The following is a 27,795-nucleotide window of genomic DNA, read 5'->3' as shown; positions in this document are numbered from 1 at the left end:
AGCATGCTCAGTTTGCTCCTCTTCCCCCCTCCCTGCTGTAATATGAGCACAGAGCTATGAGTGAGCAGGGAGAGACTCAGGAAGTGCTGTCATGCCAAGCTAATATGGCAGCTGCTATCCTGACCAAACAGAGAAAGCTTTTAGAGCTGTTTATTCAGGTATGGTAAAGCATTTTGCAGAATAAACAAGTCTTATAGCTTGCACTATAGTGGCTAATCTATTGGAAATAAACTGCTTCGGTAGCTTTCCTTCTCTTTTAAATACACGGAACTACAAGGGCTGTGTCAAATAAGACATATAAGAACACTTAATTAACCTAAAGAAGAAGGCCCAAAGTACGTGCAAATGCTCCATTGAATCTAATTTTATTGTCTCACAAGAGCTTGAATGAGCAGGCAATTCATACAGAAGTCAATGGGGAGATTTGAGGCTCTTTAGCACTCTCACTACAGCAATAGTATTACATGAAAAATGTCAAAAACGTTTTAGCATGAAGGGTCCTCCTACTTAAAATGACTACTGTATTTATTCGGCAAAGTCATTTGCATCGACAAAATTATTAGGGATTTGGTACGGGATTTGGCCAAATCCTTGTGCCTGGCCAAACCAAATCTAAATTTGCATATGCAAATTAGGGGTGGGAAGTGAAATCACGTTACGGTCACAAAACAAGGAAGTAAAAAATGTTTCCCACTTTTTCCTTTCCAGACCCTAATTTGCACATGCATATGCAAATTAGGGTTCGGTATTCGGAAGGATTCTGGGATTCGGCCGTGGATTTGGTGCATCCCTAAAAATTATTCATGTGAATGAGCACAGTCACAAATGTTTCATACCAGTTTGCCAAGATGGAGCCCTAAATTGTGGCAGGAGGGTTGTCCCTGATGAAGCTGCCTGGGCTGTCCGGGACTCGATTGCCGAGAGGAAATTCATCACTGATGTTTCTGTAGTGTTACTGCCAGCCACATGGAGGCTTGTGTCAAAGATCCCAGACAGACCTAAAGACAAACAAAAAATTATATTTATTCTTGGGGTAAAAAAAAAAGGTTGGGAATGCACATAGAACAACAATGAAACAAAGCAATATGAAAAAAAAGTCTTACAACAAATGAACAAAAGCAATGACAGGTAGGCAACTAGCAGGACCAATGTAAATCTGCATGATATACCCGCTATTCTGATGGATCCAGGAAATCTCAGGGTCTTCCTACTACATTTTCATAGCCATTATTTGAATAACTATCAAATAAAAAACAGTAAAACCCACACATTTCCTTGCCACTCACCTGCTCCACATGCAAGCAGAGATTAATTGCTTTAAAAGAGGTTTTAAAACAAAGTGAATAAAGCAGAGCTGCTGAGTTTTTATTAGACAGCTATAAGAATGTGCCTCATTTTTCTGCTTCTGCGATTGTGGCTCATTATTTTGTATCCCAAGGAGCCTCTTATTTAAAAACATGCAAAACAACCACGTAAACCAGCGTTGGCAGAACCAGTGCCTATAAATTAGAGGGGTTTTATACACCAGCTTAAGTTTGAACAGTTAAATAGGTCTGAAATAGTTTAAAGGAAAAAAAACAAAAAAACACATCAACAGCTGCTATTTTATCAATTGCTTGGTTTTTAGCCAAACTACCTGCAACTGCAATCACCTGGAACATGGATATTTAAAGGAAGATAATGAGCTCTGCTTAAACAAGCCTCAGCCTTCCCCAGCTGCTGTGTGTTAGTAATGCTTACTGATAAAGAGGGAATTATGATGTAGGGTATTTATAGGGATAACTGGGAAGGGTAATATTAAAGGGATATTGTCATGGGAAAAAACATTGTTTTCATGAAAATGAATCAGTTAATAGTGCTGCTCCAGCAGAATTCTGCACTGAAATCCATTTCTCAAAAGAGCAAACAGATTTTTTTATATTCAATTTTGAAATCTGACATGGGGCTAGACATTTTGTCAATTTCCCAGCTGCCCCAAGTCATGTGACTTGTGCTCTGATAAACTTCAATCACTCTTTACTGCTGTACTGCAAGTTGGAGTGATTTCACCCCTCCCTTTTCCCCCCCAGCAGCCAAACAAAAGAACAATGGGAATGTAACCAGATAGCAGCTCCCTAACACAAGATAACAGCTGCCTGGTAGATCTAAGGACAACACTCAATAGTAAAAAACCCATGTCTCACTGAGGCGCATTCATTTACATTGAGAAGGAAAAACAGCAGCCTGCCAGAAAGCATTTCTCTCCTAAAGTGCAGGCACATGACTGGGGGCAGCTGGGAAATTGACAAAATGTCTAGCCCCATGTCAGATTTCAAAATTGAATATAAAAAAATCTTTTTGCTCTTTTGAGAAATGGATTTCAGTGAAGAATTCTGCTGGAGCAGCACTATTAACGGATGCGTTTTGAAAAAAACATGTTTTCCGATGACAGTATCCCTTTAAGGAATCATGGCATCCAAGATTGGTTTGGGATTTGGCCTTTTCCAGCAGGATTTGTGCCTGGTTAAACCAAATTTGACTTTTTGTCACATAAACCAGAAAATTTGATTTTTAAAACCCTTTTGTAAATTCTCTCTTTATTTGTCTATTTATTTTGGGGGAGGAGGTACAAAAAGGAAAAAAAGGAGAGGTTAAAGGAACATCCATAATGACTTCAGCATAGTACAACAATATACAATTATGCCTATATAATACACAAAAGCCAAGAATATCTTGTAAATCATATCCTTATAAACGGCGAGTACTGATGTCATCAGTTATAAACGGTGAGTACTGATGTCATCAGTTATAAACGGTGAGTAGTGATGTCATTTCTGTCATATGACTTACTAAAACGTGTGTATTATAATAAATGTATAAATTGTAATAAATAAAGTACCACGTATTGCAAAATGTAAGGATAACTTATAATATCCTTATTTACAAGAGGGGGTACTTTATTCACTATATAATTATACAATCCAATATGTTTTTATGGTAAGAGTTGTTCAGAAAGCAAGGGGAGGTGGGGATAAACTAGGTAAGGGCAATAACGTAGGGCAGGGGGTGGATTGAGACGCATACTTAAAGGAAAACACTACCTCTGAACAATGTAGGTTTATAAAAATACATTGCATAAAACAGCTCATATGTAAACTCCTGCTTCATGTAAATAAACCATTTTCATAATATACTTTTTAAATAGTATGTGCCATTGGGTAATCATAAACTGAAAACTGCCATTTTAAAAAATAAGGGTTGTCCCCTTGGTTCCCAGGATTCACGGTGCACACAAACAACCCAAACGTTAGGTCACATGAGCCAATTAACAGGCAGATGTCTGTCTTTTACTCCCACACTTCTTCCTGTTATAGTAAGAGCTGTATTATTTCCCGATGACAGTATCTCTTAAAGGGATACTGTCATCGGGAAAAAAATTATTTTCAAAATTAATCAGTTAATAGTGCTACTCCAAATCCATTTCTCAAAAGAGCAAACAGATTTTTTTTATATTCAATTTTGAAATCTGACATGGGGCTAGACATTTTGTCAATTTCCCAGCTGCCCCTGGTCATGTGACTTGTGCCTGCACTTTAGGAGAGAAATGCTTTCTGGCAGGCTGCTGTTTTTCCTTCTCAATGTAACTGAATGTGTCTCAGTGAGACATGGGTGTTATTCTTAGATCTACCAGGCAGCTGTTATCTTGTGTTAGGGAGCTGCTATCTGGTTACCTTCCCATTGTTCTTTTGTTTGGCTGCTGGGGGGGGGGAAGGGAGGGGGGGATATCACTCCAACTTGCAGTACAGCAGTAAAGAGTGATTGAAGTTTATCAGAGCACAAGTCACATGACTTGGGGCAGCTGGGAAATTGACAATATTTCTAGCCCCATGTCAGATTTCAAAGTTGAATATAAAAAAATCTGTTTGCTCTTTTGAGAAATGGATTTCAGTGCAGAATTCTGCTGGCGCAGCACTATTAACTGATTCATTTTTAAAAATTTTTCCCATGACAGTATCCCTTTAACTGCCTTTAATGATGATTTTACTGTAGCTACCAATACATATAAACAAATACAAGAGGTCCTCTGCACTCAACCCATTATCAATATATTTAAGACATTGAGACATTTAGTAAAGGTAAAGACTTCTTATTCAGAGAGACACATCATGTGAAATGACAGTTTCATAACTGATTCATATTGAAAAAATATTTTTTTTCCCATGATAGTATCCCTTTAATCAGCACAGTAGTGATGTACGGGACAGCCCGATACCAGCGTGACCCGTGGGTTGAGCGTGTTCAGGCCAATCTCGCGGGTGGCGGGTGCGGGTTGAGCTCTTCTCCTGATCTCCCTGCCCGCCACCGTCAAATGCTGGCTGCTGACTTCCGGGTTCATCTTTTATAGATGCTGCGCCTGCTCGCCCTGCCCCTTTTGTGATGTCATTGGTGGGGAGGCGAGGGTCTATAAAAGCAACCCGGAAGTTGGATGTGGGCTCAGGTAGGCGGATTACAGTCGGGTGCGAGTCGTGGAAATCCCGACAACGTACATTACTACAGCACAGAGACCATCACAAAATGTTGTTTGAAGGCAAGAGATGTAAAAGGGCAATATTTATTTAAATATGCATACCAGTTTGGTAACATTCTTTAATATGCCACTTAATATGATTCATTTTGGGGGTAAATTTTTCCTTTAACCCTTGTTTGGAGAGCATTTGACATGTTGATTTAAGTACCCTTTTGTATCCTAATTTGCAAATAGAAATTGGGGTTTGACTTTGGTTTGGGATTCAGTCAACTACTTCATGAGTACTGAGGATTCTGAGCTTCCCCCCACATATAGTCCAACACATTCATTTTTTGCAAGTTTACAATATAATGGGACACATCTATATATATTAGGGATTCACCGAATCCAGGATTTGGTTTGCGATTTGGCCTTTTTCAGCAGGATTTGGCCGAATTCTTCTACCAGTCGAACTCTAATTTGCATATGCAAATTAGGGGCCTGAAAGGAAATCACTCAACTTTTTTTGTTTTCCCCTTCCCACCCCTAATTTGTATATGCAAATTAGGATTAGGAATCTGTATTCAGCCGAATCTTTCGCGAAGGATTCGGGGGTTCGGCCGAATCCAAAATAGTGGATTCGGTGGATCCCTTATATATACACAGTCTATAGCTTTAGTCAATAAGGCCCTTGGATGCCCATACAGAAATATATTTAAAAAAAACAACCTTTCCAGCTTGCCCCCTGATATTTGTCGCTAAAGCTATCGACTGGTGGTGGTGGGGGGCAGGCATGCATTAACAGAAAGTTTACCGGTTATATCCACCAGGTAAACCATGCAAAAAGACTACGGTAAGTAAAACAAATTATTGAAGTGTTTGTAAAATAAATCGAATGTATTGCCCAGACGTACCTGTGGGATGGTGTGTGGCTGCGTATCCAGGGAGTTGATGAGTGGCTGCATACGTCTGTCTGTGTAGAAGCTCCGTTTCTGAATGGGTAGGATGTCCCGCTCCATAACTCAAACTAAACAAACAAAAAATGAGTAAATATTTGTTAAAATCACTACTACTACTAGGAAGAAGAATCAGAGCACTGCTGTAGTCCAATATTTCATCAGGATGCCTTGGAGACTAACAAAAAATGGCGTGACAGGCATACTGCTATTGTGTTACTGCTGTCATCCAGTTTTGTGGGTGGCAGTTGGGCTTTCTAATGCTCTTGTTTTTTATTAAATGTATGTTTATTGTCAAGGGGATTTAGATTGTAAGCTCTGCTAAGGCAGGGAGTGATGGTAAGCTTTACTGGATTCTACTTTTGGCAGTTTTGTGGGTGGCAGTTTTGCTTACTAATGCTCTTGCACCCCACTATCTAGTTTAGATCAGGAACAAGTAAATAATTTTTTTTATTAAATGTATGTTTATTGTCAAGGGGATTTAGATTGTAAGCTCTGCTAAGGCAGGGAGTGATGGTAAGCTTTACTGGGTTCTACTTTTGGCGGTTTTGTGGGTGGCAGTTTTGCTTACTAATGCTCTTGCACCCCACTATCGTTCTTGTTTAGATCAGGAACAAGTAAATCATTTTTTATTAAATGTATGTTTACTGTAAAGGGAATTTAGATTGTAAGCTCTGCTAAGGCAGGGGGTGATGGTAAGCTTTACTGGGTTCTACTTTTGGCAGTTTTGTGGGTGGCAGTTTTGCTTACTAATGCTCTTGCTCCCCACTACCTATCTAGTTTAGACCAAGAACAAGTAGATTACTTTTTTATGAAATCGATGTTTATTATCAAGGGAATTTAGATTGTAAGCTCTGCGAAGGCAGGGAGTGATGGTAAGCTTTACTGGGTTCTACTTTTGTCAGTTTTGTGGGTGGCAGTTTTGCTTACTAATGCTCTTGCTCCCCACTATCTATCTAGTTTAGACCAAGAACAAGTAAATAACTTTTTATGAAATGGATGTTTATTATCAAGGGAATTTAGATTGTAAGCTCTGCTAAGGCAGGGAGTGATGACAGTTCTGTGCAATACGCTGGTGCTGTGAATAAGTAAAAAAAAGAAACAAATGATTTACAATACCCCAGTGCCATAAGCTACTATTACAAAAGGCAGGCAATGAAAACAAACTGGTAATTTAGCCCACAGCTGTAATTGTACAGGTATGGGACCTGTTATCCAGAATGCTCAGGATCTGGGGCTTTACGGATAACAGATCTTTCTGTAATTTGGATCTTCATACCTTAAGTCTACTAGAAAATAACGTAAACATTAAATAAACCCAATAGGCTGATTTTGCCTCCAATAAGAATTAATTATATCTCACTTGGGGTCATGTACAAGCTACTGTTTTATTATTACAGAGAAAAAGGAAACAGTCTTTAAAAATTTGAATTCATTTATTATAATGGAGTCTATGGGATGTGGATAACGGGTTTCCGGATAACGGGCTTCTAAGGGAAGCCATTCCATTTGCAGCCCTGCATGTGCAGTCAGACGGCTCCATTATGAATATGTAGAGCTGGTGTCATCCCATAAATAACGGTCATACGTCCCGCTTCTCTGCCCATATGGTCAGTGACATTAAACTTTAACTCACTGCTCTGCTGGGAGAGTTTCCAGCTCTTGCTCGGTGCCTTACGTTTCAGCAGGGAGCAAACAATACACCTGTCTATTTGCAAAGCCTCTCACAATGGACCTGTATTGTCCCCTTTCTGAATGCCAGCCAAAATCTGAAATACACAAAATCTTCTTCTGTAAAATGGCACCAAAGGTATTGCAGTATACTACTGTACGTAGATACAGTATATGGTATAATAAAGTAATAACGTATGGAGGGAACCTGTGCCAACAGTATGAAAACCTAAATATAAACTACAGGTATAAGACCTGTTATCCAAAATGCTGGAGACCTGGGCTTTTCTGGATAACTGATCATTCTGTAATTTGGATAGTCATACCTTAAATGGACAGTAACACCAAAAAGTAGTGTTCTAAAGGAAAGACAATATAATGTACTTGTGCCCTGCTCTGACAAATCAGTTTGCTTCAGAAACTCTACTATAGTTTATATAAACAAGCTGCTGTGTAGCCATGGGGGCAGCCATTCAAGCACAGGATACACAGTAGATAACAGATAAGTACTACTATAGTTTATATAAACAAGCTGCTGTGTAGCCATGGGGGCAGCCATTCAAGCACAGGATACACAGTAGATAACAGATAAGTACTACTAAAGTTTATATAGACAAGCCTCTGTGTAGCCATGGGACAGCCATTCAAGCATAGGATACACAGTAGATAACGGATAAGTACTACTATAGTTTATATAAACAAGCTGCTGTGTAGACATGGTGGCAGCCATTCAAGCACAGGATACACAGTAGATAACGGATAAGTACTACTATAGTTTATATAAACAAGCTGCTGTGTAGCCATGGGGGCAGCCATTCAAGCACAGGATACACAGTAGATAACGGATAAATACTACTATAGTTTATATAAACAAGCTGCTGTGTAGCCATGGGGGCAGCCATTCAAGCACAGGATACACAGTAGATAGCAGATAAGTACTACTATAGTTTATATAAACAAGCTGCTGTGTAGCCATGGGGACAGCCATTCAAGCACAGGATACACAGTAGATAACAGATAAGTACTACTATAGTTTATATAAACAAGCTGCTGTGTAGCCATGGGGGCAGCCATTCAAGCACAGGATACACAGTAGATAACGGATAAGTACTACTATAGTTTATATAAACAAGCTACTGTGTAGCCATGGGGGCAGCCATTCAAGCACAGGATACACAGTAGATAACGGATAAGTACTACTATAGTTTATATAAACAAGCTGCTGTGTAGCCATGGGGGCAGCAACATGATTTTCTCCTAGAAAATCATGTAAGCATACATAAATAGGCTGCTATTGCTTCCAAAAAGGATTCATTTTCTTAGTTGGGATCAAGTTCAAGCTACTGTTTTATTACTACAGAGAAAAAGGAAATCATTTTTAAAAATGTGGATTATTTGGATAAAATGAAACAGCCTTTCCGTAATTCAGAGATTTCTGGATTATGGGTTTCCGGATAATGGATCCCATACCTGTATGACATCAAGGGCTTCTACAAGAAATCCCTTCCACTCCCTAGCTGCTCAACTGCTGCCAGATATAACAAACCATCGTTTTATTTAGTAAAGGAAATAAGCTGCAAGTAAAAGAGATAATCGAACAGAAGGAGGATATTTAGCAGCATAAACAGAGCAGAGAGTATTTGACACATGAGCGGGAGCTATCATATTGCTTTCCTCTACTGAGGCCTGCTCAGCATACTTCAACATACAATGAGAGATTTAGCTCCCTAATACAACTCCACCACCTACAGAAACGAATAATCTGCATTCGTGTACATAGGAAAATATGTCACTGTGATAGACACACACAGAGAACCTGTTAAACCACAAGTGACCACGTTATCAACTGCTCAAGCACAGAAAAGCTCTTTGGAAAGGAGTCTGGAGGGCCACAAAGCCATGACAAGAACAGAAGGACACAGGTATAGAACGTGGGGGCAACTCTCCAACATATATAAAGAGGTTGCCACTATATTAGTAGTGGATTATAAATCTATGAGCAGAGCAAGGAAAATGCTGGCTGCATTAGGTACAGGTATGGGATCTGTTATCCAGAAAGCTCCGGAACCGGTGTCTTTTCAGTAAATTGGATCTCCATACCTTAAAGGTCCACTCATTCGGCAAAGTCATCCGACAAGCGGATTTCTACTCCGATATGCCCACCTTGAGTTGGGCGATATTAAGCTGATCCAATCATTGCCCTTAGGGAATTTGATGTAATTCTTGGATTGGGTGGGATTTTTAAAACTGCCCAATGGACATCTATCTGATTTTTCAGCCAGATATTGATCAGGGGAAGCCCGGAGAGCAGGCAATTTGGTCTGCCCATGTATGGCCGCCTTAAAGTGGACCCGTCACCCACACAAAGATACTGTAGAATGAAAGTCCTTTGCAAATGAAACCTGAAGCCAAAATTCTTTTTTTCTTTAAAACATCCATACCTTTTATAAATTCATTTAAAAGTTTCATATATTGCCTGCCCCTCCTCTATGCCTCAGGCACAATGACGGGGCAGTCACTTCCTTTCACTTTCCATTCAGTACTTCCTAGATGTCACTACACTCCTTAAATTGCCCCTCCCTACTCAAACTATAATCGTGTAGGGTACCATGCATGGGCATATGTCCCCAGTACTGGCACATACACTAGATTTTGTGATGATAAACAGCCTGCCTTGTCACAAATGGCACCTAGAAGTCAAACAATCCAGAGGCACACAGAACTGATGCAAGCAGGGAACATGATGATGCTTGATAAAGGGGCCTGACCCCGAAAAGTGTGCACTACTATTCCGCAATAAACGTGCACGGTGTTCCTTGCTTGCATCAGTTCTGTGTGCCTCTGGATTGTTTGACTTCTAGATTGGATTTGGGGTTGCCGGACCTCTACCATTGTGCACCAGACAGCACTATAATTACCTCTTACAAGGGCGCGAGAGCCAGATCTCTTTTGGACAAAATGGCTTACGAAGATTGTGAATTCCAAGATTGAAGGAAACCAAAAACAAACATAGTGTGAGTAAACTTTATTTGCTCAACTAACATGATAGAAAAGAATTTGGAATTATTTCTTAGGGTGACGGGTCCCCTTTAAGTCTACTATAAAATAATTTAAACATTAAATAAACCCAATAAGAGTATATGGGAGATGACCTTCCCATAATACAAAGCATTATGGATCACGGGGTTTCCAAATAACATATCCTATACCCACTGTATCAGCTTTCCCTTCCAGCATCCAACATTTTGACTCCCCCCCCCCAACAACCATGGGGCTTGTATAGATATTACGGGTAGACTACACTTTTCTGCTACACTGTGGACATTCTGATCATCTACATAGCCCACCTTAAAGGGATACTGTCATGGGAAAAAAACATTTTTCAAAAATGAACCAGTTAATAGTGCTGCTCCAGCAGAATTCTGCACTGAAATCGATTTATCAAAAGAGCAAACAGATTTTTTTATATTCAGTTTTGAAATCTGACATGGGGCTAGACATTTTGTCAATTTCCCAGCTGCCCCTGTTCATGTGACTTGTGCCTGCACTTTAGGAGAGAAACGCTTTCTGGCAGGCTGCTGTTTTTCCATCTCAATGTAACTGAATGTGTCTCAGTGGGACATGGGTTTTTACTATTGAGTGTTGTTCTTAGATCTACCAGGCAGCTGTTATCTTGTGTTAGGGAGCTGCTATCTGGTTACCTTCCCATTGTTCTTTTGTTTGGCTGCTGGGGGGGAAAGGGAGGGGGTGATATCACTCCAACTTGCAGTACAGCAGTAAGGAGTGATTGAAGTTTATCAGAGCAAAAGTCACATAACTTGGGGCAGCTGGGAAATTGACAAAATGTCTAGCCCCATGTCAGATTTCAAAATTGAATATAAAAAAAATCTGTTTGCTCTTTTGAGAAATGGATTTCAGTGCAGAATTCTACTGGAGCAGCACTATTAACTGGTTCATTTTTGAAAAATTTTTCCCATGACAGTATCCCTTTAACTACCTTTAAAGGAAAACTATACCCCCAAAATGAATACTTAAGCAACAGATAGTTTATATCAAATTGAATGACATATTAAAGAATCTTACCAAACTGGAATATATATTTACATAAATATTGCCCTTTTACATCTCTTGCCTTGAACCACCATTTCGTGACTCTATCTGTGCTGCCTCAGAGATCACCTGACCAGAAATACTACAACACTAACTGTAACAGGAAGAAGCGAGGAAGCAAAAGGCAGAACTCTGTCTGTTAATTGGCTCATGTGACCTTACATGTGGTTTGTATGTGTACACAGTGAATCCTGCGATCTCAGGGGGCGGCCCTTATTTTTTAAAATGGCAATTTTCTATTTATGATTACCCAATGGCACATACTACTAGAAAAGTATATTATGATGATAATGGTTCATTTACATGAAGCAGGGTTTTACAAATGAGCTGTTTTACTCAGTATCTTTTAATAGAGACCTACATTGTTTGGGGGGTATAGTTTTCCTTTAATGATGATTTTACTGTAGCTACCAATACATATAAACAAATACAAGAGGTCCTCTGCACTCAACCCATTATCAATATATTTAAGACATTGAGACATTTAGTAAAGGTAAAGACTTCTTATTCAGAGAGACACATCCTGTGAAATGACAGTTTCATAAAAGTTATGGAGAACCCACTCCTTATAGCCCAAGATCACAGCCTACAAGTAATGAAGCCCAAGGTTTCCATTGGTAGTCGCAGCCATCGCCAGCTTCTCATTCTAATTATATGGCCATGTTCAAAAACGAGATTAGAATTAATGAGATGTTTCTGAAAATGCAAATGTATTGCAGTGGTGGCGAGACAGAGCTTCCTGTGCAGTGCGAAAGAACTATGAGATCTGAACACATGTACTATCCTCTGACCTGTTGCGGTCCATATCTTGTTGAACTACAAATCCCAGAGGAATGAGGAAGATATAACACACAGCGCAGATACTGAAAAATTAAACTGCTGTGGTTGTTGCATAAAAAAAAAAAAACTTCTTTTAAAATATTATAACTATGTTTCTTAGCACAGATAAAACTTTGAAGTATGTGTGTATTGCAATGACTCAGTAATCACAGGACTTGATTTTGCACAATAAAATTTTTATTTTGTGTGTGTGTGTGTGTACACACACACGCGCTATATGGACATTTGAAGAATAATCTACGGCAGTGAGATATGCAGATAAGAAATGCTTTGCAGACGTAAACGGCTAATCTTTCAAATAAAGTGGTAAAACTGGTGTGTTTGCTTCAGAAACATTATTATAGTTTACTACTATAGTTTATATAAACAAGCTGCTGTGTAGCCATGGGGGCAGCCATTCAAGCACAGTATACACAGTAGATAACAGATAAGTACTACTATAGTTTATATAAACAACTTGCTGTGTAGCCATGGGGGCAGCCATTCAAGCACAGGATACACAGTAGATAACAGATAAGTACTACTATAGTTTATATAAACAAGCTGCTGTGTAGCCATGGGGGCAGCCATTCAAGCACAGGATACACAGTAGATAACGGATAAGTACTACTATAGTTTTATATAAACAAGCTGCTGTGTAGCCAAGGGGCAGCCATTCAAGCACAGGATACACAGTAGATAACAGATAAGTACTACTATAGTTTATATAAACAAGCTGCTGTGTAGCCATGGGGCAGCCATTCAAGCACAGGATACACAGTAGATAACAGATAAGCACTACTATAGTTTATATAAACAAGCTGCTGTGTAGCCATGGGGGCAGCCATTCAAGTACAGGATACACAGTAGATAACTGATAAGTACTACTATAGTTTATTTAAACAAGCTGCTGTGTAGCCATGGGGGCAGCCATTCAAGCACAGGATACACAGTAGATAACAGATAAGTACTACTATAGTTTATATAAACAAGTTGCTGTGTAGCCATGGGGGCAGCCATTCAAGCACAGGAAACAAAATAGATCTCAGAAAATTTCTGAAGAATCCCATTTTATACTACAGAGCTTATCTGTTATCTGTTGAGTATCCTGCTCCTTTTCCAGATTGAATGGCTGCCCCATGGCTACACAGCAGCTTGTTTATATAAACTATAGTAGTACTTATCTGTTATCTACTGTGTATCCTGTGCTTGAATGGCTGCCCCCATGGCTACACAGCAGCTTGTTTATATAAACTATAGTAGTACTTATCTGTTATCTACTGTGTATCCTGTGCTTGAATGGCTGCCCCCATGGCTACACAGCAGCTTGTTTATATAAACTATAGTTGCATCCTGAAGCAAACACATCAATTGTACTAGTGCAGTACACTCCGTACATTATATGCTCATTACTTTAACACACTTACATTTACTGTTCCTTTAACCCACACCTATAAATGACCAACGGAAAAGGAACACCTACAGTAGTAACACTGTACCTGCTGCATAATGCTTCCCAGGCTTGATATGTTATGGCTAATCAGAAGGAAAAAAAAAAAACAGTTGGGGAATAGGGGTCAATTAGTCATTAGGAAGGATAAAGGAAGCAGTGGCGGGACTAAATGATACTGGACCCAACAGCAAACTAATTTTAGGGCCCCCATCATATGCAGAGGTTGACGCGTTTTACCAATAAATGTTTAAATTGCTGATTAATTAGGAGCTCATGGGGCCCCCTGTACTTCGTGGGCTCCCTTACAGTCGCAGGGTCTGCTTCCTCTGTAGTTATGACCCTGAAAGGAAGCAATATATAGGGTATAAAAATGGTGGTTATTATGTTAATATCAGATCGGCTTTCCTTTAACCCTCTGATATTGCAGGCAATACAGCTAAAGAACTACAGATTCAAACCATAATGTCTAGTAAAGGAGGGGAGATTTACCCCATGATGTGCTTGTACTTACATTCCTTCATATTATATATGGACAAAAAAGGAGGTGGTACAAAAAAAAAAAAAATAATAATAATACCATTATCTGGCTCATATTTTCATTATAGAAGGATCCAAGACTTACGGTATGAATATGAAAATTATGGACAGATCCATTATCCAGAATACCCCAGGAACCAAGCATTCTGCATAATAGTTACCATAACTGTATACTTGAGTGAGGAAAGGCTATTATACATAACATTCATTCTCATAAATGAAGGAAAAACAGTGCTTAGATGAACTATGTAACCCTGAGCTGCTCTGTAGTAAAACACCCTATTGTTTAAGAGTAAAATTAAAGGGGACCAGTCACCCAAAATAAAATATTCAAAAACCAATTTTATCACATTAGTCAAGCAAAATTAACTTTAATTACACGATATAACTTATTTGAATCTTGTTTCCTTCAGTCTGGGAATTCAAAATTATAGCAAGCAGGCAGCAGCCATTTTGTGGACACTATTATTAAGGCAAGCCTTGCAGCATCTCAGAATCTTGTTTGTGCACCAGAATGGGGGACCTGATGTCCATCCCCATTCCCTGGTTACACAACTAAATGGTAAAGAGAGAGGGGGGAATATGTGGAGTGCAGTGACATCTAGGAAGTGCTGAATGGAAAGTGAAAGAAATTGCTTGCCCGCCTATATGCCTAAGGCATAGAGGAGGGGTAGACAATATTTGATGGGAAAGTAACCAGATAGCAGCTCCCTAACACAAGATAACAGCTGCCTGATCTAAGAACAGCACTTAATAGTAAAAACCCATGTCCCACTGAGACACATTCAGTTACATTGAGAAGGAAAAACAGCAGCCTGCCAGAAAGCATTTCTCTCCTAAAGTGCAGGCACAAGTCACATGACTGGGAGCAGCTGGGAAATTGACAAAATGTCTAGCCCCATGTGAGATTTCAAAACTGAATATAAAAAAATCTGTTTGCTCTTTTGAGAAAAGGATTTCAGTGCAGAATTCTGCTGGAGCAGCACTATTAACTGATTAAAAAATCCTGTAAACATTAAGGGGCCGATTCACTACCTTCGAGTGAAGGATTCGAAGGTAAAAAAACTTTGAATTTCGAAGGTTTTTTTTGGGCTACTTCGACCGACTACGACTTCGAATCGAAGGATTCAAACTAAAAATCGTTTGACTATTCGACCATTCGATAGTCGAAGTACTGTCTCTTTAAAAAAAACTTCAACCCCCTAGTTCACCATCTAAAACAGAGATCCCCAACCTTTTGAACCTGTGAGCAACATTCAGAAGAAAAGGGAGTTGGGGAGCAACACAAGCATGAAAAATGTTCTTGGGGTGCCAAATAAGAGCTGTGATTGGCCATTTGGTAGCCCCTTTGTAGATTGTCAACCTACATTGAGACTCTGTTTGGCAGTGCACCTGGGTTTTATACAACCAAAACTTGCCTTTAAGACAGGAATTCAAAAATAATCATCTGCTTTGAGACCACTGTGAGCAACATCCAAGGGGCTGGAGAGCAACATGTTGCTCACGAGCTACTGGTTGGGGATCACTGATCTAAAAGCTACCGAAGTCAATGTTAGCCTATGGGGAAGGTCCCCATAGGCTTGGCTAACTTTTTTTGATCGAAGGATATTCCTTCGATCGTTGGATTTTATTGTTCGATCGAAGGAATTATCCTTCGATCGAACTATCTGCGCTAAATCCTTTCGACTTCAATATTCGAAGTCGAAGGATTTTAATTCCTAGTCGAATATCGAGGGTTAATTAACCCTCGATATTCGACCCTTAGTGAATCGGCCCCTAAATAAAGCCAATAGGCTGGTTTTGCTTCCAATAAGGATTAATTATATCTTAGTTGGGATCAAGTACAAGCTACTGTTTTATTATTACACAGAAAAAGGAAATCATTTTAAAAATTTGGATTATTTCGATAAAATGGAGTCTATGGGGGCGGCTATCCAGTAATTCGGAGCTTTCTGAATAATGGGTTTCTGGCTAACGGATTCTATGCCTGTACCTAATAAGAGTCCAGCTAAGAGTAAATAAAGAGTTTATACAGAAGAGCACGGGGGGGGGGGGGGGGGGTTTACAATGCATCAAGTGAGCCTGCTCAGAGGGACAGGCTTGCTGTTTGTACAATGTCATTAAGTATATTACAGGGGAAGCCTGTGTGTTTGTTTTCATTTATCGACTCTTGACAGTTGATGCTAAAACTCCTCATAAAACCCTGCAAGTTCTCTGTTTGCTGATTTTGGCATAGGGACAGGGGCAGACAAAGGCACACACATACGTTACAATCAGCTCATTCTGCTGACAGACATACGGCTCTTCACTTCCATCTCACAAATCTCTTTTCCATGCTCTTCCCTCCTGTGACAGCCAGTGTTTCCAACCAGCCCTGCTCCTAATAACTTTTTTGGACACATATTAGCTATTCTGGCAGATACCAATAATGACAAGATGAAGGGGTGCTGGCTGGGCATTGTAAAGTATAGAGCTTCCACACATAAGGATGCAGTAAGCACTAATAGTAGTATGCATATATGACCTTTAAACCCCTCTCTCAGATCTAACACCCACCCAAACCCACCTGCCCGTGCACCCAACAGATGAACCTTCAGGTTTCTGGTGAGAAGACAAGGAAAGACATTGGCTGTCTGAGGTTCAAGTTTTCAAGCAGCTAACCACAATGACACGTGTATTGCTTCCTAGGAGGGATATTAACTGACATTCCCAGAGATGAAGTACTTACATTTGAGCCCTGCGTGGGTCCATTTTTTGGAACCCGTACCCAACCCCTACCTGCAATCTGCATTCTTACCCACTTGGACCTGCTACCTGCCCCGTAAGTACCTTATCCGCAACCCACGACCATCAAGAATCAGGAAGTGCGGTCATGTTCTCATTTTATTATATTATTTATTTATTATTATATCAATAAAATAAATCTTTGAGCAATTCAAATAGTACGAATTTTTCATATTTGACACCAAAAAACACAAATGATTTGGATTATACCCCTGAAACCCAGTGCCGATCTTGAGATCTTCCAGCTTGGGTTTCAGGTTTCATTGCAAAGGAATATTATGCAGGCATTAGACCCGTTATCCGAAATGCTTGGGACCTGGGGATTTCCGGATAATAGATCTTTCCATAATTTTTACTTACCCCTCGGTGCAGATTCAAGCATCGGAGTTCACAGGCGCCATCTTCAGCCACTTCGGAATGAGACCTGAGTTTCAGCATGTGCAGAAGTCTCAGTAAATTGCTCCAACTGCGCATACGCTGCCACACCGGTCTCATTCCGAAGATTTACGAAGAGAAGAAGATGGCGCCCGTGAACTCCGATGCCTGAATCTGCACAGAGGGGTAAGTAAAACGTTAGGGGCATTAGCCCAGGGTAACACGGGCTGAGGGGGAGGAGGTCTATGTAGGGTAGGGAGGTAGGGGTTTTTTAACGTTAGGGTTGTATTCTCCTTTAAATAGCATATGGATCAAATACAAGGTACCATTTTATATTTAAGGGAAAATAAAAAAGTAAAAATTTTAAAACCAATTTTAAAGCAGTTATTCGCGGGCCTGTCTTAATGCAATAAGATGCCCATAATAAAAGGCCTGTACTACAATGCTATGTGTAGGACTGATGTACACAATACGGCACCTCATTTCCCCAAGGCAAAAAAAAAAAAGATAAAAATGCTGCTCATCTTAGAACTGTCAAATACAATAATAAAACGCACAAATCAGATTTGGGTCCAGGTCAGTTTTGCTAAGGACTATCCATTTGAATTAGAGCTGAAGGTTTCTCTAGAAATGGATAAAATACAGGCATGGAACCTGGGGTTTTCCGGATAACGGATCTTTAATAATATAAGTCTACTAAAAAATCATATAAAAAAAAATAAAACCAATAGGCAGGTTTTGCTTCCAATATGGTTTAATTATATCTTAGTACGGGATCAAGTACAAGGTGCTGTTATATTTTTACAGAGAAAAAGTAAATCATTTTTAAAAAATGTGGATTATTTGGATAAAATGCAAGTCTTTGGGAGACAGCCTTTCCGTAATTCGGAGCTTTCTGGATAATGGATCCCATGCCTGTACTTAAGAATATTTATCTTTTAGTGTAAGGAATTGATTAATAACATTCTGTATTAAAGGAATTGTTCAGTATAAAAACTGACTAATAAGATAGGCTGTGCAAAATAAAAAGTTTCCAATATAGTTAGTTAGCCAAAATTTGATTTATAAAGACTGGAGTGACTGGATGTCTATTATAGCCAGAACACTACTTCCTGCTTTTCAGCTATCCGCTGATTGGTTACTAGCCAGTAACCAATCAGTGACTTGAGGGGGGGCACATGGGTCATAACTGTTGCTTTTGAATCTGAGCTGAAGCCTGAGGATCAATTGCCAACTCACTGAACAGTTATGTCCCATGTGGGCCCCCTTATAGTCGCTGACTAACTCAGAGTTAGAGAGCTGAAAAGTAGTGTTATGTTAGATATCACGTAACTCCAGCCTTTATACATTAAAGTTATGGCAAACTGTCTATTTGTGCAGCCTATTTATTCAGTTTTTATTTTTACTCTAAACTGTTCCTTTAACATTGGATAAGGTGGAAATAATTGCCTTGCACTGCCAATTTCCTTTCAAATGATGAATCCAAAATATGCGACAAGCAATGAGAGCCTGGAGACATGCAGATTGATCGATATCCAAAAAGCCACATCAGTTTCACTTGTTGAAGATCTTCTTTTATATAAAGCGGATACAAAGCACAGGAAGTGACTTACATGCCAAAAAATGCAAAATTCAAACACTGCAGCTGTATAATCCTGAATACTGGTGCCACAGAGGGGATAATGAACTGATGGCTGCCAGGCCATATAGGAGCATACACTGTCTTGTTTGGCTGAACACCATTGATCAAAAAACACTGAGGTGATGCCGATCTGAACGAGGAGATGTGGATCTGCCGGTGCTTTATACATGCAACAAGAAGAAGCATCAGTAGATCAGATTATCTGTCTAGACAGAGGGATTAAGGGACAGTCTGTCTATAGTTACTGTGTACAGGAAAGCTCACACATGCACCAATGGTTGGACAGAAGGCCCAAATCATTTAAAGGAGAAGGAAAGCCCCAGGGCGCAAAACCCCTCCCCTGTGTTGCCCCCCCTCCCTCCTCCCCCCTGGCCTACCTGTCCCCCTGGGCAAATGCCCCTAACTTGTTACTCACCCCTCTGCGCAGGTCCTGTCCACGGAGTTCACAGTCGCCATCTTCTCCCACGCGCGTCTTCTTCCTGCTCTGACCGGCGTCTTCTGGCGCATGCGCAGTAGGAACAGGTACCGGTACAGCTCTACTGCGCATGCGCCGAATGTCACGAAGTTTTCCGATTTCACTTCGTGACATTCGGCGCATGCGCAATAGAGCTGTACCGTACCTGTTCCTACTGCGCATGCGCCAGAAGACGCCGGTCAGAGCAGGAAGAAGACGCGCGTGGGAGAAGATGGCGACTGTGAACTCCGTGGACAGGACCTGCGCAGAGGGGTGAGTAACAAGTTAGGGGCATTTGCCCAGGGGGACAGGTAGGCCAGGGGGGAGGAGGGAAGGGGGGCAACACAGGGGAGGGGGGAGGGGTTTTGCGCCCTGGGGCTTTCCTTCTCCTTTAAAGGAGAACTAAACCCCCATGGTGATTAGTCCCCACTGGCCCCCCTCCACAGTCTTACCCTGAATTCTGTCCCCTCTAGAAATAGCGACCACACATGCAGTAATCTTTGTGTTTTTATACGATAATTGGTGCGTGTACGGTGGGAGACAAAAATACTCGGATATCAGTCGGCTCGTCGATCAGCCAAGATGGAAAAATTTGCACATCTGAATCGTCAGATACAGGTAGAATTCTATTGTTTCTACCTGTATATCTGACGATTCAGCTCTACACGTGTGCATTAAAACAAACAATCTTTCTTGAAAAGATCGTTATTTTAACATCTATGGCCATCTTTAGCCTTGTGTGAAAATCAAGGGCAAGCAAAGCAGGCCATAGATGCCTACCCCTAGTTCCGGCCCTGACCAGATCACTTGAGACTGTAAACAATGGCACTTAAAGGATATCCACTAAACCTGTAGCTTGATTTTTTAGATGTGTTTTTTTTTTCCCCATGTAAAAGGCACAAGTCGGCATCAACTGTCGGAGCTACGAGTGCCCCATGCAGGTCCAGCTGACTGCAGTTAAAATGAACAGAGAACCATACCGGGTATTGTGCCACTAGCCAGTAGCTCAACTAACCCTAATATTTGGCACTGCACCCCTATTAGACCTTTCCTTCTCCAAGTTCAAGATATTTGCACTCCCCATGTATAAACAGATTAAATGACACGTTGATAAAAAGATTGCATAGGAGGAGTAAGAGAATGGTTTCTTTTTCCACGCTGAGCTTTGAACTGGAATTATTTTACCAAATACACTATTATTTTCTTTAAAGGAGAACTAAACCCAAAAAATGAATACGGCTAAAAATGTTATATTTTATATACCTAACTTATTGCACCAGCCTAAAGTTTGAGCTTGTCAATAGCAGCAATGATCCAGGGCTTCAAACCTGTCACGTGGGGGGTCACCATCTTGGAAAGTGTCTGTGACACGCACATGCTCAGTGGGCTCTGAGCAGCTAAGCTTAGGGGTCGTTGCAAATTATCCAGCAGAAAATGAGGTTTGTCTGTAATATAAGCGGATGCTGCAGGGCTGATTATTAAATTATTATGCTAATTGCACTGGTTTCTGTGTTGCCATGTAGTAATTATCTGTATTAATTACTAATCAGCCTTATATTGTGACATTTCTATTCTATGTGTACTGTATATTGTGAGTGGGTCCCTAAGCTCAGTAAGTGACAGCAGCACAGAGCATGTGCAGTGAATCAGCAGAAAAGAAGATGGGGAGCTACTGGGGCATCTTTGGAGACACAGATCTTTACTGCTAACGGGCTGTGGTTGCCTTGGGCTGGCACAGAAGCCCAAAACATAATGTACAACATTTCTAGACTACTTGCTTAGGTAAGCTTTAATTCTCCTTTAAGGAAAGACGTATTTATGCACAGCAAATGTTACACAGCAAGGGTTTCATCATACACAAACATATTTCACAAACCAAGTCAGCAGACTAATGGAAGCCTATACCCACGTATTGTTCCAAATAAACAATGTTTATCTCAGCTCTCGACATCTGGCCCCACCTTCAGGGCACCTTATTTCCCTTCATATTTTATCAGGATCAATCCTGCCTCCACGTTCGGAAGGAAACAGATCCAGCTTGCTCAACTCCTGTGGGACAAGCCTGAACTATTGAACCGTAGGGCAGCCCTGCCAAAAGCCTGCTATTTTTAGAGCCACTGACTACTAAATTAAACGATGGTCTATTACGAGACGATAGCCCAATTTAGTGCGTTACACAGAACGGAGGAATTTTTACCCTTAGCACTATAATGTTAAAGGCTGCACACGCTCTCAGATGCATTTATAGGAAGCCAAGTATGGGGAAGGTTTTATGAGATTTTACCAAGCCATGATTGTAACACCACCATAAAAAGGCCATGCCATTATCCTTCCATTACTGAGCATTACTTTACTACTATTTTATTAGAAGTTATAAAGGAACATGTGTTACATACTGTGGAAAAACTAAATCCCAAGTAAGAACTACATTCATCTGGATTGTCGAATGAAAACCATGCTGTGTCTTCATCCGACAATTGGATAAATGTAGTTCTTACCTGCGATTTCTCCTTCACTTTCTGTATCTTCATGACATCTGACAGGTCGCATGTGTTTCATCGCATGGCAATGTGTCGGCTCGAGCCGCACCGTCGCGTTCTACCCAAATACAGCATGAATGTGCAACAGGGTTGCCAAGTTGGGCTACTAATTTAAAGCCCAGGCAGGTTTTGAAAGAACAAACTAACCAAGGTACAGATTTGGGCTACTTTTAGGGCCTTTGGCTAGTTTGAACTTTGGAAGCCAGCCGAAGGTTTTTTCTTGACCTAATGTGTCAAGCCTGTGTCTCCTAATGCATTTTGGGTAATGTAGTTTTTGTTTAAAGGGATACTGTCATGGCAAAACATGTTTTTTTTTTAAAAAAAAATGCATCAGTTAATAGTGCTTCTCCAGCAGCACTGAAATCCAATTCTCAAAAGAGCAAACAGATTTTTTATATTCAATTTTGAAATCTGACATGGGGCTAGACATATTGTCTGTTTCCCAGCTGCCCCCAATCATGTGACTTGCGCCTACACTTTAGGATGGAACTACTTTCTGGCAGGCTGTTATCTCTCCTACTTAATGTAACTGAATCAGTCTCAGTGGGACTTAGCTTTTACTATTAGGTGCTGTTCTTAGATCTTCCAGGGAGCTGCTATCTTGTTACCTTCCCATTGTTCTGTTAGGCTGCTGGGGGGTGGGGGGTGGAAGGGGTGAGATCACTCCAACTTGCAGTACAGCAGTAAAAAGTGACTGAAGTTTATCAGAGCACAAGACATGACTGGGGGCAGCTGGGAAACTGACAATATGTCTAGCCCCATGTCAGATTTCAAAACTGAATATAAAAAAATGTGTTTGCTCTTTTGAAAAATGGATTTCACTGCAGAATTCTGCTGGAACAGCACTATTAACTGATGCATTTTGAAAAAAAAAAAAAAATGACTGACATTATCCCTTTAAGAATTTGCTGCTAAGTTTAATGTAAAACTACAATACCCAGCATGCAATGGGACCAACTTGTGTAGAAGTTGGGAGTAATCAGATTGTTGGCTCTGTATGCCAGTCTCCAGTAACTCTTAAGCATTCTTGCATTTTCTGGTGACTTTCCTCAATTGTAGAAAATTTTGCGGCAAGAATCTGCTGGCCACCAAATTGTCTAGAGGTTGACCTGTTTTACCAATATTTATTGAAATTGTATATGTATTAGGGCCTTATGGGGCCCCTATACCTCCTGTGCCCGCTTCTGTAGTTTCACATATATTCGTTTATTTTCTAGACCTTTTTCACTGTGCATACTATGCTATGTTTGGGTTACTTTTGAAGTGCCTTTGGCTAGTTTTGGGCTGGTTTTGTAGCTGACTTTGGCTGGTTTTCAAAATTAAAACTCGCAACCCTGATGTGCACTGACCTCAGTACAGATATTAACAAGTGCATGAGTGTGTTCGGTAACACATCAACCTTCTTCCCAGACACTCAGCGGTTTGAAAAGGGAACATAAAATAATAAAAACACAAACTCCCAGCAGCGCGTGTGCACACCCCTGTGCCATTAGCAATGTTAACCATCAATTGTAATGTACCCAACGGTCAAATTAGCATACAATTCCTTGTGGGATCAGATAGTAAGATAAGAGTGTGTATGAACCCATGCAATTCCAATATAATGCAATGGCCAAAAAGGAGATAAGTGGATACATAATCTTGGAAACAAAGTTAACATACAGGTGGCCTTGAAGTGATACTGTCATGGGAAAACATGTTTTTTTTCGAAACATCCGTTAATAGTGCTGCTCCAGCAGAATTCTGAACTGAAATCCATTTTTCAAAAGAACAAACAGATTTTTTTTATATTCAGTTTTGAAATCTGACATGGGTCTAGACATATTGTCAGGTTCCCAGCTGCCCCCAGTCATGTGACTTATGCTCTGATAAACTTCAGTCACTCTTTACTGCTGTACTGCAAGTTGGAGTGATATCACCCCCCCCCGAAGCCTAACAACAGAACAATGGGAAGGTAACCAGATAGCCGCTCCCTAAAGGTGGCCATAGACTCAAAGATCCGCTCGTTTGGCGACATCGCCAAACGAGCGGATATTTTCCCTGATATGCCACTAACGTCATGGCTATATGGGGGGTAATTCGAATGTTTGGCCATATGGCTGAACGATCGAATTACAATGCGCCAAGGGGCTCCGACGGGTCGGTCGGTAAAAAATCAAACCTTCCCGATCGATATCGTGGCCAGATATCGATCGGGAAGACCCGTCGGAAGCCCCCATACACGGGCAGATAAGCTGTCAAATCAGTCCAAATGACCGATATCGGCAGCTTTATCTGCCCGTGTATGGCCACCTTAACACAAGATAACTGCTCGCTAGTAGATATAAGAACAACACTCAATAGTAAAAGTCAAGTCCCACGGACACATAGGAGAAATAGCCTGCCAGAAAGTAGTTCCATCCTAAAGTGCAGACAAGTCACATGACTGGGGGCAGCTGGGAAAATGACAATATGTCTAGCCCCATGTCAGATTTCAAAATTGAATATAAAAAAAATTGTTTGCCCTTTTGAGAATTGGATTTCAGTGCAGAATTCTGCTGGAGCAGCACGATTAACTGATGCGGTTTGAAAAAAATATTTTCCCATGACAGTATCCCTTTAGTATCCCTGTCAAGTACAAGAGCAACCGACTAGTGATCACATGGGTCGGGTCGAGTTTTTCTCCAAACAACCAAATAATTGTAACATTGTCTGCAGGGTGAAGTGGGGCATTTGGCTAAAGTTACATTATACATAGTAGCATTTTCCCCAGATATTTCGATTTACAACTCAAACTCATAAATAGTAGACACTGGAAGCACCAGCATCCTTATCAGCCAAAAGCTGTTACCATATAAAAAGTATGAGTGTGACTGTTGCAGTTTAGTAGTGCTATGAAGTCACAGGACAGAGAACTCCATCCTCGTCTCCTTGACACGAAGCTCTGAAAGGAGACTTTTTATATAACCTTCATATTCAGATTTATTACTCATCCTTCCTCAAAACATGATGATGATGCAGAAAGAAAAAAACGTTTTAAAAGCATTTTACCTCCTATTATTGTAACTGTATGACCCATTTGTAAAGTGCTTTGCTCTCAAGTAGTGAGATTATACATTTATACATGTGCCGACACAGCACAATAATTTGTATGATATAAATTCACTCTATGTGACATTCATATTACACATTCACCCCACACTCCATATTATCCTATATGTACCCACACAGCATAGTTAAATAGGGTTGAAAAAAAGAACAAGTCTATCAAGTTCATCCCCTCCACATGAAGCCCAGCATCCATCCATACACACTCCCCTCCATACACTGACAAAAATTATATATACCCATACACTATATAATTTAGAATCACAATAGCCTTTGATATTACGTCTGTCCAATAAATCATCCAAGTCCAGGAAAACAACACACACAATAGCCCTGAATATCCTGTAAATGATGTCCTTATAAATGGTGCTTAGTGATGTCATCGGCTCTATTCAGGGCTCAGTGATGTCATTTCTGTCACGATGCTGAAATGAGTGCATTGTAATAAGTTGTACCAGTAATTGTACCAGTTGTAAACTCTCAACGGTATATATATATATATATATATATATATATATATATATATATATATATATATATATATATATATATATATATATATATTAGGAATGCACCAAATCCACTATTTTGGATTCGGCCGAACCCCCTAATCTGCTATTTTGGATTCGTCCGAATACCGAATCCTAATTTGCATATTCAAATTAGGGGTGGGAAAACATTTTATACTTCCTTGTTTTCTGACAAAAAGTCACGCAATTTCCCTCCCCGTCCCTAATTTGCATATGCAAATTAGGATTTGGTTCCACCAGAAGGATTCGGCCGAATCTGAATCCTGCTGAAAAAGGCCGAATCCCGAACCGAATCCTGGATTCGGTGCATCCCTAATAAATATATATATACACACACACACACACCTCAGACAAACACATATATACAAAAAAGCCACACACTCTCCTCACACACATATAAACTCTTGATACACAATAGACACACAGACACTCTCCCCACACAATAAATCACACACAGACACAAATTCTCCCCAAAAAAATAATCACACATATATACTATACACACACTTCCCATACAATAATCACTCACACACACACACTATACACACACTATACACAATCACACATTCTCCCCAAACAATAATCACACACACACACTATACACAATCACACACATATAATATATACACACACACACATTCTCCTCAAACAATAATCACACACACACACACTCCCCACACAGTAATGACAAGGCACAGAGGAGGCAGAAAGCATACACTGGTCTGTGTCAAACTCTGACACAACATATGTCAATGCGAGTTCAACCTGTAGACTTCCAGCTGCACTTTAGCAACTACACAACACGGGGGAAGCAGGTACAAGTGCAACAACAGCTGGAGGGTCGCACACACCGGGGTCGGGTGACAGGGCCTGCAAGTGAGTGAGGATCCCCGGCCTGTAGTGGCTGTTACTACCGCCTCACTCGTTTAAGCCGCTCCCTGCTCTGTGAGTATGAAAAGGCCCCAGTCGTAGGACTTTGCTGAGCGCCCGCTCTTACCTGGGTTTGATCCCTGCGGCGCTCCGTTCGTAGGCCCAGGCCGCGGGGGACGCAGAAGCCAGCGGGTCGGTAAAGGTGGGGGTCGGGTAGTTTCTGTCCATCCTCCCGGATACTGGGAGCCTGCAATTTCCTCGCTTTCTCGCCTCCTGCCAGCCCCTCACATCGTCCCCTGGAGGAGGCGGCGGTGTTGGTGACGCGGAGGGAGGGACGGACGGCGGGGAGGGGGTTACCTCAGACTTTCACACTCCGTGGGATCATGGAAGTGCCTGCTGAGCCTCAAGCTGCTCCCCCATGTTGCTTTATTTCCCAGCATGCATCGCGCATGGCGGCGCCTCCTCCCCTCTCTCTCCCCCTTGTGCTCAGAGCTGAGGCCCAACACACTGCGAGCTCTGCTAGGCCTGAAATGCAGCAGTAGTTCCTCTGAGGGAACAGCATCTGGATACATTCAGCCTATACGTCTCCCTGTGTGTCCTATGGATAAATATATATATAACACCAAGAATAAATGGACCACTTATCACTTCAACATAAGTGGTGGCTGTTTGGTTGACATTTTGGTCCCTCAGGGAAAGTAAAGATAAAAAAAAAAGTACATTTTTGTCCTATAAGGGAATTGATTGGAATTGTGACCAAATAATCCAATTAAAACACCTTTTTCCCCCTCACCATGAATAAAACCATGTATAAGTGTTCCATTTATTTCTAATTGATGGTAATTCCTTCAGACATTTCATATACATTTTCAGGAGTCTCACTATTTGGATCCCTCACATGTCACTGGTCACTTGCTCTGACACAGGTTTGCCAGGTTTAATTTTAAAAAAAAAAAAACAGCCAAAGTCGGCTACAAAACCAGCCCAAAGGCACTTCAAAAGTAGCTCAAAAATAGCACAGTGAAAAAAAGTCTAAAAAATAAACAAATATATGTGAAAATACAGCTTTTTAAAAGTTTGCAAGTTTTTTTACTATGCAAAAATGGGACAGATTCACCCATGGTCAGGGGTGTAACTACAGAGGAGGGCACAGGAGGTTTAGGAGCCCCATAAGGCTCTAACTCATATACTATTTCAATAAATACTGGTAAAACAGGTCAACCTCTAGATATTTTGGTGGCCAGCAGATTTTTGCTGCAAAATTGTCTGAAATTGAGGAAAGTCACCAGAAAATGCATGTGACGGGAGACTGCGGTACAAATAGGGTTGCCACCCTGCCGGTATTTTACTGGACTAGCCGGTAAAACACCTGCCAAGGCCGGGGCCTGTATTACAAATTTACCGGCAATGTTGCTGCCGGTTATTTTGTAATATCCTTCAAAAAGACCCCTCGGGCTGCCCCCAATCCCCATTAACTTAGC

General features: G+C 40.7%; 1 protein-coding gene across 3 annotated transcripts in view; it reads right to left on the bottom strand.

Annotated features, from left to right (window-relative positions):
* Positions 1-26,802, bottom strand: part of qser1.S (glutamine and serine rich 1 S homeolog) — a 50,664-nt gene extending 23,862 nt beyond the window's left edge. Inside the window, exons 1-3 of one of the 3 annotated variants that reach the window (XM_018260146.2) lie at positions 26,442-26,802; positions 5,401-5,513; positions 837-998 (exon numbers count right to left, since the gene is read on the bottom strand). In XM_018260146.2, coding sequence (XP_018115635.1) covers positions 837-998; positions 5,401-5,513; positions 26,442-26,542 — 376 coding nt within the window. In that variant the 5' untranslated portion in view covers positions 26,543-26,802. Of the gene's footprint in view, positions 1-836; positions 999-5,400; positions 5,514-15,424; positions 15,431-26,441 lie in introns of those variants that run through there. The other 2 variants (XM_018260145.2, XM_041560899.1) reach the window with 2 other exon arrangements.
* Between the last annotated feature and the right edge of the window lie 993 nt (positions 26,803-27,795).

Source organism: Xenopus laevis, chromosome 4S (genome assembly GCF_017654675.1).
Source record: "Xenopus laevis strain J_2021 chromosome 4S, Xenopus_laevis_v10.1, whole genome shotgun sequence".
In the NCBI taxonomy this organism is placed as follows: domain Eukaryota; kingdom Metazoa; phylum Chordata; class Amphibia; order Anura; family Pipidae; genus Xenopus; species Xenopus laevis.
This window is presented reverse-complemented; position numbering and strand designations above follow the sequence as displayed.